The 13,177-nt window shown below is 41.0% G+C and overlaps 1 protein-coding gene across 1 annotated transcript in view; it reads left to right on the forward strand.

Annotated features, from left to right (window-relative positions):
• LOC110193055 (fibronectin type-III domain-containing protein 3A-like) overlaps positions 1–13,177 on the forward strand; it is an 81,319-nt gene that overhangs the window by 31,386 nt on the left and 36,756 nt on the right. The window contains exons 4-6 of the mRNA XM_078147737.1: positions 19–95; positions 3,301–3,559; positions 4,119–4,403. Of these exons, the coding sequence (XP_078003863.1) occupies positions 19–95; positions 3,301–3,559; positions 4,119–4,403 (621 nt within the window). The remainder of the gene's footprint in view (positions 1–18; positions 96–3,300; positions 3,560–4,118; positions 4,404–13,177) is intronic.

Here is a 13,177-nt window from a genome sequence, read left to right on the forward strand (position 1 = left end):
TAAATCATTCTGGTTTAGGACCAGCCCATGTTCCTATGATGTCACTAAATGGCTCGATGCCACCGATATTTGTTCCTCCTGGTTATATGTCTCAGGTATGTCATAAGATTTTATTCGGTATTTTGTGTCGAGAATTTTTAGAGATTATTCATTCATTCAAGAAATACTAAATGCCAAGGCACTGTGGTGGGTCATTGTGGAGTATACAGTAATGAAAACTGGTCCTTGCCCTCAAGGAGAATTTATAATCTCAATTTAATTAAAAGGAAAGCAATAATGTAAAGTATTTAATATTTTTTCTAGTCTTAAATTGAGTGAGTTTGGAAAAACCAATTAATTTTCCCCTGAAACATTTGTCAACATATTGCAAAACAGTAACCTTAGTATTATTTGACCAATCCTTCAGTAGAGGGTACTCAGTGCCTTAAATCAGAACTTTTTATGTAATGAATTCAAAGCCAGGGCTAGATCTAGGAATCTGAAGAAAAGGAAAAATAAGAGATGTGTTAATTAACTAGTAGTGCAGTATTTCTCTTAATGAATCGATTCCCTTCAGGACATGGTATCAAACAGTGCTTAGAAAGTTTGGTTTGAACAATGCTGAAGATATTTAAGGGGCTTCAGAGAAAAATTTCCCTGGAATTCTAAATAAAATGTGTTATTAAATGCAACGTTGAGAATTTGGAGATCCAATTAACAATAAAAAGAAAGTAAAGCTAATCACAGTGCACTCTGGCAGGTAGTGGTCCAAGTTCCCTGATACTTCATGTGCCAGTATTTTTATTATGCTTAAAGGGTGTGTTTTGTTGTTTCCATCTCCCCACTGTAATGTTTCCTATCTGAAATCAGACTTGATTTTATACTGGGTACTTGGTCTTCTTAATCTATGGTGATAACTATTTTTTGATTTAAATGTTTTTTCGAAGTTTTACTAACATTAGCTATAGTAGTGATAGAAGCCAGAGAGAGGAAGACCTTGTCTGAGGGGATTAAAAATCCCCAGGAAAGCAAAAGTAGGTGAAAGAAGAGTGTTCATAGTGGCGGTACCAACTAGTGATGGGGGGTAGGTTGCTGCTAAGAGTGTTGGATGCAGACGTTTATGTGATCTGCCAGGAAGAAGAAACCTGAGAAAACTGGGGAACTAGAGTTCAGATTAAAAATCTCTAGAGGAGGAGACAAATGTTTCCATGAGTTTGCTCCTTGCAGTAAGCTTTGCAAAGCAGTGGGAAGCTGCACATATCCAAAAGGCCTGTGCTTCTTGGTTGTAGAGAGAATATTCCTGCTGAAAGTCCTGCTTAGAAGTGAAGAAGGGAAAAGTGCCAGCGTGTGGCACGTGAGCCAGTCGGGGCAGGGGGTTAGGGAGTGGAAGAGGGTTGGTGTGGTGGTGGGGGGGGGTGGACCCTCCAGGAATTTAGCCTTGTGATGTTTGGTCTTTTCATTCAGAAATGGAAGAGATAATCAGGGCAGTGCTGTTGAACTCTGATCTATGTCACCATATGGTTGGAGGAAATTAGTTTCTTGAAACATTTAGAACAAATTACACATATAAACACAGCTTGAAAGTATTTTCAAATGTGTATATAGATATTGTGTGTGCGCACAAAATTACATTAATAATATGAAGTGTCTGTAAGGTCTCTGACACTTTCATAACATTCTCTGAACTTGACACATTCCCTTTTGCTAAACTTTCTCTGGGATCATCACACTTTCTCATGTCACAAAGAATTTAAGACTTTCATAACTACCATTTCCACATCTATAATTCCTGTTTAATTGAACAGGAAATGCTATGAGTTTTGTTTTACCTTAAAGACAAGCTAAATATGCTTGTAGCAGAGGGTCTTACAGGAACTTGGAAAACTAAATAAATGGTCTTTCTATATGTAACTGTTGGAAATTCATGATTCATTATAAATCATGGTACAATCATATTCATACCTTATTGATAATAGTCGTCAAAACTTCCCTGTGAGGTAATAAGCTTCATTTCTAGGTAATTAGAGAAACCTAACTTGACAAGGCTGAGAAAAAATCCTGTAAAATGATAGTAGTGATAGGGATAGGAACTGCAGCCCTGGGAGTAGCTAGGTGAGGCTATTCTCTACCTCTACAGTGGCCAATGAGCACATTCCTAGTGAGCACCAACTTAGAATCTTATGCTAAGAATTGCCTGAAGTGGAGGCATCAAATACGGGTTTAGTTGTGGCCCCAACACCCCAAGTCAACTGGAACCAGATTAAAATGTCATTGGGAAGTATTTAACACAATAAATATACAATAAGACATAGATAACATTTGTTCGTATGCAGCCACAGGGATCCTTATATCCAGATTTGTCCCCCCTCAACACCCCATTTCCATTTGAGTCTGACAGCCCTGGCCTAGACCACTAAGAGGTTCAGTGACTTGGTCACAGGACCAGAATGGATCAAAGATAAGACTTGAACCCAGGGCTTACAGGCCCCTCTCTACCCACTATACTGTACTGTCTTTCAGCTTATGTATAAAGTAATTTATAGCTAGTTTTTCAGATCTGACAAGTTTATTAGTAATAATGTAACCATTACTTTTGGTGTATGGTGACATAAACACTATTTTCCTTATTTTTCTAGTAGTAAATTTAATTTGTCAGAAATGAAAAGTGCTTTAATTCATTTTAATTCTGTGCAGTTTTAGGAAATTTAACCCATTTGGCTACCAGAACCTACTGCTGTACTTTTTAAAGCAATTTGATCAAAAGGCTGTATTCCTTTGCTGTCAGATTAATTAGAAAGCATTATTTTTATCTTATTGTTTCCTTAAAGATGAAGTATTGTGCCCAGGTCCTGTGGAGGGAGGAATACAAAGGTAGACAAGAAGCCCCTGCCCTCAAGGACTCTGGCATCTAGTAGATAGAGAAGCTTTGTGGGTCCTTGAATGGGCATTGCTCGTTTTGTGGAACTTGCTCTGCTTCGCAGCATCCCAATTCTGCCTTAATGACTTAGTCATGCCTTCTACGTGGCAAATTAGGAATATCTCCAATTAAGTCACTGTATAGTATATTTTGCTTTCATTAAGGAATTTTCTTTTGTCAAGCAGTGCGTTGTAATGTGGGCCTGAGATCTGTTTCTTTGACGCCTGAACTTTCAAAGGGAAGAGAGCAAGTCCCTATGTGTTAGTGTACTGCTCATTAACCAGGTTTCTCGTAGATACGGGTTATGTGTATGAGATGACAAATCTAGAGTTTAATAGGAAAAATAATGTGGAAGCATGTCATGTTGTTTTATTTTACTAATATGATCCTGTGTTCTGTCTCAGGTGGTGGAAGAAAACGGAGTTCGCAAAATTGTCATTTTGCCCCATTCTGCAGAATACCACCCTCCCATGCATCCTCCTCCACATCTGCAACATTACATGCATCCACATCCTCCTATGCTTGCCCACCCTCCCCATCCAATGTATCCCCCAGTTCCAGGATCAGAATTGCACCCACCCCAGTATATGCACCAACATCCAATGCCACCACCGCCACCGCCACCGCCACCGCTGCCACAACCACGCATTTACCATGAATACGGTAAGGTTGCTTGTTCTCAATAGAAAATGGTTTCAGTTCGTTGTAATCAGTCCCTTTTATCTTAGATACTTGTTCCAAAAAAAGTAGAGAGAGAGGTAAGACTTTAACAAATAACTATTGCATGATGTACATAAATCATAAGTGGTGAAAATGTTTATGCGTGATTGTGGGTGTGTTACGTGAAAATTCCCTGTGATTATGTACCTCACTGAAAACTATATTTGGTACTACTTTTTTCCACCTTATGGCACTACCAAACCATGATGGACAAGCATAAGAACGTTTTTCTCTCTTAGAGATGTATAGTGAGAATGTTAAAGCTCTTGGAGGCCATATTGCCTATTATCCTTAGGCCTTTCCTTTGAGAAGCGAGGTCACATTTTGATGTTCTTGTAGACGATTTTCCCCTCTGTAACCCCAGCATGGAATCACAATTGAAGCAAAGGGAGACCCATTCTAGAAGTTAAAGTGTCCCTTCTGTCAGCCCAGGCCCTTATTTGGTTACGTAAACACGGGGTCTCCAACACTGATTGACCAGTATGACCCCGGTCTGTTTCAGAATCCCGTTCCCATGGAAGAACGCATTATATTCCTCGTGACGAAAGAACTGGTAAAATGCAAGAGCACTTGAAGAAGAGAATAAAAGACAGGCATGCTATTGGGCATAACAACAATAACAACAAAGCTGGTGTCCCGCCTTCTTCCCTATCTAAAGTTCACAATTCTTACAATACTGATGTTGAGAATGGATATGGAAAGGGGCATTATGTCGTAGAAGAACCCGTTAAGCAGAAACAAAGTGGGAAAGCAAAGGACAGCCCAGCAGAAGATGCAAAAGCTGAAGGTAAGATCAGCCTTTTCATCTTATTGTGAAAGAAAAAAACAAAGACAAAAATGACAGACTGAGAACCTCAGTGCATCTTAAAACATTTTCCCCTTTGGTCCTTTTTACTCTCAGATTCCAAATGTTTGTTCTGAGATGATCCATTTGAGCTGTCGTATGAACACAGAGCCACAATTCACCTGCTTCTTAAAAGCATGGGGAAGTTCCTGTTCCAAAGTAATTGTCCTCCACTTTATGTGGCAGTGAATGCCAGCCATGAATGCCACATGTGGTTTCTGCCACTTGTCTCCTATTATTGACTTACTGAAGTAGAGCCATGTGATATAACAAATGGAGTTGGGTGACCAGAAGACCCAAAGCTAGTTTGTTATGGGAATACATTTGTTATGTAATTACTAGTTAATTTCACACTTGCAAGGGGGAAAGAAATGAGGTCATTTTGCAGAACTGAGGTAGGTGGGATTTTGTTTGCTTTTCATATAATTAAAAAGGTGTTTGGAAAATGTTGAAAATTTATTATGTCTCCATATAAAATTTTGCCAAACGTCCTTAAGCAAGTCCCCTTTTATTTTATTTTCAACCAGTAAAATCAGTTCATATTTAATCCAGGATCCTAACCAATTCATAAAACGACTAGCTTATGAATTGTCCAGTTAATTTAGGAATTTCTGTTAATTTGCTACTATTAAGCCCCTTTAGTTTTTGTAGATTTACTAATGTTTCTGTTTTTGATTTATAGCTGTCATCTCCCAAAGCCTTAATACATTATCCAGTTCAGCAAGTTGTCAGTGCTAGAGAACTTTCTGCTCCACGGAAGGACAAGAGATTTGTAATGATAGTCAGCAAAATTGGAATGTCACACCCCAGAAGGTGTAAATAGAAGCCACTTGGTTTTCCAATGAGGATTTTAAAACCTAAGAATGTTCTCCAACATAGCAAAGACAAGCTGTATAGAAAATGAGCTTTTATTTTAAAAAAAAAAAAAGGACCTTATAAGTTTTACAAATAAACAATTTGCTGTTTACTGCAGATACTGAATTTATATTACAAAGGAAAAACTGCTCTCTGGCATTAAGGGTGCTAGCCACAACTTGAAAGGTTTGTGGTTACAGTTGTAGATGTAATGAGATTATGTGTCCTAAGAATGAGATAGACTATCACGTGAAGCCTCTGTGTGTGTGTGTGTGTGTGTGTGTGTGTGTGTGTGTGTGTGTGTGTGTGTGTGTGTGTGTGTGTGTGTGTGTGTGTGTGTGTGACAGAGAAAGAGAGAGGAGATTGGCAGGGAAGGGAGTGGTGGTGGTGAAGGAGCATGTGTCTGCTGCAGGATCCCAGAGTAACTATCCCAGAGACTACTATGGTTTTATAGAAAATAGTGGGACCAGGGGAATTCCTCATGCAAAAGCCGAAAGAATCTCCCCCCTACCGTCTCCTTTCCCTGCTCAGCCTGGTCTAAATAACACGCACAAACAGAAAGCCTACTTCGTTATTTACCATTGGCATGAATTCTCTATCCAGCATAAAAGCTTCCCATTGTAGGATCGGGTATCCACCCAACTGTTTTTGTGTCTTCCCAACCAACTCTGTGAATCCCAGGAACTTCCTAAACAGGGTGCTTTGCTAACCACCAGTGTTTTCACTTCATTGCTCTCCCAGTTGGAGGTGGCTTTTCAGCATTCTTTATAACATCATTTTGTTTGCAAGCTAGAGCACCTACTCTTTTCCTGTCATCTTTCAGTTCTGTCTTCATCAGGAGCTATTCAACCCAACTTGGTGAAAGGGAACCCTTTTTTAGGGATCGGGGCTATGACCCTGATACAGGTGGGCAAACAATCTGGTTTTCCATTCTCCATTTCAAAGTCCCCCTTCAGTAGTGAGGAAGATTGATTAGGCTTTTATCACTTTCTCAAAGCAAACTATTCAGTCTTTTGAGTGTTTGTTGAATCAAATGTTTATTGAAATCAGTGGTCCTCTGGGGACTAAGAAGCCCAAATGAGCATCTCATTTTGGTGTTGGTAGATACTCCATCTCTCATTGACTATAGCTAGTTTGCTTAGTTAGTGTATGGTATTAGGAGGCCTCGGTCAGATGCTGGATTTGTGTACAGGCCAGTTGTGATTTTCCACAGCCACAGTCTACCCTAACAATGCCAGCTGTCTCACAAATGTGTACGAAGGGCAACAAACAGTCAGTATAAATCTATCATTAGTACCGGGGGGGAAAGACTGAACCCTGCCCTGCTGCCAGTGGGTCAGTAGCATCATCCCCACGCAGCACAGTACAATGTTATTATTTCTTGTTATACCCTTCTATATTGTAGTATAGATGCCTAAGTCATGTATCTTTCCTTCTGAGCGATGAAATATGGTCCTGTTTATTTTTCTTTGCACCCAGACTATGTCTATTCCCATCATTTTCCTTGTTTTCGTCTTTTTTTTTAACCTCTAGACTGTTTCTCTTCTCCAGATTAAGGCACTGTCATCAATTAGCATAGAGCCAGAGGCTTACTGCCAGAAAGAAGCCCCGATGGTTCATTATGCATTATTACCACAACACTGGTAACTGTGTGAAGTGCTGGTGCAAGTTTTGTAGCCTAGTAAAAAGTCTTGTATATTCTAAAGCTCAGCCCCTAAAGTCTAAATCAAAGGCAAGAATTGGGAATGTGGTTCTAGAACAGCACAGGCTAGGATGTAGAGACTTGTTTGGGGGAGAGGAGAATAACATTGAATTATGAGAAAAATAGATTATCTTTTGCATTTTGAATTCTCAACTCATCTAGGACAAAGATCTATTCGACTTTTAACCTTCAATTTATCATTTGCGGGTATATTTCCTGCAGTGGACACCTCTTTTGTCCTCAGTCAAATATGGCTTTCCTACACATATAAGGAATAGTGCACGTGGCTGGAATGGACAAGCTGTGACATACTGTACACGAAAGGCACTTAAGGTACACCACCATAATTAAATAGTCCCCTTCTCACTTTGTGTCCTTTGTAAATTGACAACCTAACCATTTGCACTAAGTGGTTTGAAAATTTTCCATTTCAAATGGGCAGCTGGAAACAGGTCATACCCTCCGCTTAGTATATGATAGTAGAGGACCATAATTAGACTGGCTGGACCAGAGGATTTGTGCAAAGACACACAGGTTAATAGCATTGCCTGGAAAATTGCATATCGGAGCAATTTAGAAAAGGGCAGAGAAAAAAGCAACAGAAACTAGATGTTCCAACAGAGTATATAAACCATTTATTCTTGAAAAGAAAAAACACCTTAGCTAGATTTTGCTAGACAAGACTTTCATGTCAAGAGTGAATAACAAAAGGGTTATAAAGAAGTGGTTATTACCTAGCCACAGCATGTGTCTAGAGAATGGACAGAGAGCTGGCCTTAGATCCATGAAGTCTCAGGTTCAAGCCCTGCCTCTCACCTACCCTGGCTCTATAACCCCTTAGGCAAGTCACTTACTCCACCCCTCTGTGCCCTAGGCAACTCTGTAAAACTAGGTTGCTAAGAAGGTGCTGACTTGAATTGGTAGAGGGAAGTTCGTCGTAAGAGAGTTCTTTATGAGAATGAAATCTCTGACCTTGGCCCTGTATCCTGTGGCCTAAAGCCCAAGCATCATCTGGGTCTGGTCTGCAATTGATGGGGGCCCTAAGTTGCAAATTGAGAGGATGAAGAGCAAGACTCAGAGTCTGGAATACCTGAGCTTAAGTCTCACCTCTGACACACATTGTCTGTGTGTCAGAGACTCCAGGCAAGTCCAAGACTAGGAATTATAAGGTAGGTACATTGGGAGAATTAGTTTCATCCTCTGGAGTTCCCTATGCCAATGAAATTTTACAGGTTCAATCCAAAAAGAATCTCGATATGGCCTGGGGGCAGCCTGGAGATGGGGAAGCATCTTTACTAGTTAGTGGTTAGCATTCTGGAGAGAGAAGGGTTTTTCTTTATAGAACAATTGTGATGTAAAACCAAAAGGCATCAACTGCCCCCCCCTTCATTTTTAGAAGTCGGCAGTTAGACAAATAGGAGCTGAAAACACTTCAGTAAAAGATAAGACACCTAGCCAGCTGCTGGGAATTTGGATTTCTTTCATGTTGTCCAAAGGGATCAGGCTGTGTGGTCTACCCCAGCCCGTACTGTGATTGCCACCAGGTAGGGAGCTCTGTCTACCAATGCAAGCAGCAGTCTTGGAGATCAGGAAGCCAGCGCTTGGTGGTGGGGAGGGCCTGGATTCCATGGACTCCAGAGTTCACGGCTGGTTCTCTCTCCATTAGGCAAGCTTCTTGATCAGGTGGCCAGCAGACCTGAGGGCCATGTATAAACCCTTTATAGGTGGGGCCAGTACAAAAATAAGTGGTTCCTGCCCCCAGGCTCCTGAACACACTTCATAGAAGTGTCTCCTTAAAGGACCCCTGGGGAGGAAATTAACGCTAAGAGCTCTGGCTTCAGGAATTGAACCCACGCTCAAGAATTCAGAGTCTGATCTAAGTGAAGGGACCTCAGGAGGCCATTGAGTCCAAGTCCCTCATTTGACAGAAGAAACTGAGGCACAGACAGGTAAGGGACTTGCTAGGGTCAGAAAGCTAGTAAGCATTAGAGGCAAGATTTGAACCCAGGTCTCCTGACTCCAGGACTCTATCCATTATACCACTCTGAGCCAGGATTTGACCCCAGGTCCTTTGACTCCAAAAAGTTGTCACTATCAAGCAAAGCATAAAATGGAGAGACAGATGTATGCTCAACAAAAGTGGTTTTGGTTGTCACTGAGAATGTCTCCCTTTAGATGGTGAGATTCTCCCAGTGTTCCTTTGGATCGATGACTTGGTCATTGGAAAAGGACAAGTGAGCTTCAGAGTTACTTCAGAGATGAGATTAGCCTAGCTATCCACCTAGAAAAAAAGCCAACCTAATGAAGAACACCTGTTTCCCAGGTTGGACAGGCAGCCTTATGAGATGAGACTGCTACTTGGTGCAGTGTAGACAGTGCTAGACCTGAAGTCAGGAAAACCTGAATTCAAATCCCACCTCAAACACATAGCAGCTGTATGACCCTGTGGAAATCACAACCTCTGTCAGCCTCACTTTTCTCATCTGTAAAATGGAGATAAATAGCACCTATATCCCAGAGTGCTTGTAAAGCTCAAATGGGATAACATAAGTAAAGCACTTTGCAAACTTTAAAATGCTAGCTGCTCTTATCATCTCAGGCAACACAGAGGGACAGCGAGCTGGTCCCAGAATTAAAGTAGCCGGCTAGGGCCCGTTCAGGAATTTGTGTGGCACTTTCCGTGATTCCAAGCTGTCGCCTGCCATCAAAGCCCATCTTTCAGAGAGCAGCACTCTTTCAGTGATGCTTTATGGCTGCAAATCATTGAAGAATCAGACTTGCAGGTGACCCAAAGGGCAATGGAAAGATGCATGGTAAGTGCAAAGCTGCAGCACCTATGGCTTGAGTGTGAGAAATGGTGTAAAAGTTATCAAGAGCACAAGGAGGTTGGATGGTCATGTAGCACAGGTGAGGGGTAACAGGTGGCTGGCCCAGGTGCTTCCCAGAAGGCCACAAAATATTTAGAGAACCAGAAGGCAGCCCCCCAGCACAATAGGTAAAGCTTCCCTGGAGGACTCAGGAAAAGATGGATGGTAGTGTCACAAGATAAGAAGGTGTGGTTGTTACATGCCCACATAAAAGAGAGTGCTCACATTGATGAGATCAAAAATTTATTATAGGGGCAGCTAGGTAGCTCAGTGGATAGAGCACCGCCCTGGAGTCAGGAGGACCTGAGTTCAGATATGGCCTCAAGATACATAATACTTACTAGCTGTGTGACCCTGGGCAAGTCACTTAACCCCAGTGCCTAGCCCCCCCCAAAAAAAATTCATTATATGTGCAGGTATATCTATGTATAGACACACATACGTATCTGTATAAGTATGAACTTGCAAAACAAATTATTTGACAAAAGCCGCCTCCGCTACAAAATAAGTCACGACAGGCTACCTTTAAATAGGTGTCATTAATGGTCATTAGATTGATTACAGTATGATAATATTTTTATTAAAAAGAATGTTCAATCTTTTTTTCTACCCAATCTTTAAAAGATTGGATTGATCCTAAGAGAAACTAGTTTCAGAGTTATTTAAAAAGCCATTTTCTAGGATTAATATATATTCAGTCTAATTTTACACCTTTCTACCATCCTGTAGATTACTGATATTCCAAAGGACTGTATTTTAAGATACATTGATATATATTGTATTTAAGAGGAGAAGAAAGCTTACTACTAAAGTTGAGAAATTTAACCTTCTACCCTAAGCAATCTGGTTAATTGAGGTTTTACCATAATCGGATATGAAAATTTACTACTAATCTTGCAAGTGTTCTTTTTCAAAAGGCGAAGAAATGTAGAGAGGTGAATTCCATTTTATAATGGGATACTTAGGACCATGTATGACTATACTTCAAGCACTTCTTGAAAGGATTTTGTATTATTTGTAGAATAATCTAGAATGATAACCAGTGGCAACTAATGTCATGTCCCTCCTCAAGAACCCCCCCTCCAGAACCTCTCAGGGAATATAGATTCAATGATGTCATCCTAGAAGAGCCCCACCTCCCTCCTATGTTTAGCAGAACTGATAAACAAGCCCATTCCTGCAACTAGGAACCAAAGACGAAAGCGGCAGGGTTCACACACTCCATTTTAAGTAGTAGAAGAGAGAAAAGATTACAGAAGAAAAAAGGTGTGTGTGGAAAAGAGAACCTAGCCCAAAATGCAGAAATGTATTTATTACTGTGTACCGCAGACGCTTAAGGTGGTCCTGTTCAAAATGTTTTGTATTTTGTTACCAAGTTGAAAATGTTTGATAAATGTTTAGTCCCAGTGAGCAGCATAGTATATTGTATCAAAAAGATCTCCATTTTCCTTTGAGTGACTTTGGGTAGGTTGTTTCCCCTCTCTGGGCTGGGAGTTGGTCATCTGTAAAGTAAGAGAATTTGAATGGCCGATCTTTGAGGTCCCTCGTGGCTCATGCTATTGAGGCTTTGCTTCTCTGAAACAGAACACACTTCTATTGAAGTGAACTTCCCAGTGTGATGCTATTCTCTCATCCTGAGGGGATGAGGCTAGTGGGAGGAAGACCAGTGGCCAGGACTGTGCCGCAGCTGACTTGTATTGGTGGTAGAGTGTGTGTGTGTGTGTGCGCGCGCGTGTGCATGTGTTAGTGTTATGAGGCTGTGAACCCGCGGTTCCCCACACTCCAGTTTTATTGCTTAGTACTACTAAGACCATCTTGCAAGTAGCAGAGAGAGGAGAGATCTTAGGATAGAAACATTCTCAGCAGAGGCCTTGACAAAATGTAAACATTGCAGAGTTATGACTAGAAGTGAGGAAGCCTGGATTTAATTGCAGTATGTGGAAAAGGTCAAAGCAGGAAGGGTTGAGAGAAGAGAGAACAGTTATTTTGGAATGAATGTTGCTATAAAGCTTGCTGTAATAAAATTCTAATGTTTGAAGTGACATAACATAATGGTTTGTTACACAAAAGTGAAGTGTTATTTGCCCAAGGCTTACTCTTGCTATGAAGGGCAAATGATTGCTGAAAGTAGAAATGAAAAATAGAAGTCCAGTAAAACAACAAATTCCTTAAAGAACAGCGTGTCCTTTGCCAACTCCTGATGGAGCAGTAGACCGGAGGAAGAGCTAACATCAGCTAGTCAGAAAAAGCAGCCTCCTAGCTCACCTGTAAAGTGGGGCATGGGGGGCTTCCCGCTGCAGAGATCCAATGAGTAGCAGTTCCTCCCTTGCAGCAACTCTAGCCCTGGAAGGATTACAAGGTGCTCTTAGAATACAGGACAGGGATGGTGTGACCAGGTCTGGCACCTCATCTCTGGCTGCCCAAACGTAACATACACTGCACTCTAATAGTAGTGTCACCCAGGAGAGTTCCAAAGAGCTTGGTGAGAGGAAGGCAACAGGAAACAAATTTCCTCATAAGGATCGGAGAGAAGCAAGTCCTTACTAGATATGAAGACATAAATATCAATATGCAGGAAACCAATAACTCCGTGGGTGTGTCATATATATGACCATGTTGAGTTATGACAGCCTTGATACTGGGATTCTCAGGGTTATCTGCATTCACTTAATCATCTTCTCTAAGAATGGTACAATGGAAAGCAAGCATAAGGTTCATTTCCATCACTAATACCTTGAAAATAAAGCGTCTGACCTTTCTGGCCACTTGTCCAGTATTACTACAGAAAGTAGGAGCTAAGCCAAAGTGTGTTGTGGAGGTGACGGCTTACAGATTGGGATCACACAGAAAATGGCATGTCAGCAAGCAAATGAAATACTTGTCAGATCATGAGGGATTTGCAGGAGCAATCAGCATAGTGACAGAGAAGTGGTGCCCCCTTGAGTGTTTAACCTCTGCATTCCTCTGGGTTATCTACTAATCAATCTGATTGGTTTTCTGGCTTCAATGTGCATCAGAAAAGTATGTTTGATGTTGAGTTTTAATACTTTGACAGCACAAAGTTGCAACTATTGACCAGTATGTTGAGTATTTTCTTTTTCTTGTTTTTTTTTCTTTTTTTGGGGGGGGGTGAACCCTATAGAAAGCTACTATAATAAAGAGAACACAGGACAGCAACAGTAACAGCTGTTTCCTGTGCCATCCATTCTTACACTGAGGGTGGGTCAGGACCACACCAAAAGGGTAACTTTTTGTCTTGGGTTTCTGTGGAGGGCTTCCAGATGATATTTCAA

The sequence above is a fragment of the Phascolarctos cinereus genome, unplaced genomic scaffold (genome assembly GCF_003287225.1).
Source record: "Phascolarctos cinereus isolate Bilbo 61053 unplaced genomic scaffold, phaCin_HiC Scaffold_8;HRSCAF=390, whole genome shotgun sequence".
Taxonomy (NCBI): Eukaryota; Metazoa; Chordata; class Mammalia; order Diprotodontia; family Phascolarctidae; genus Phascolarctos; species Phascolarctos cinereus.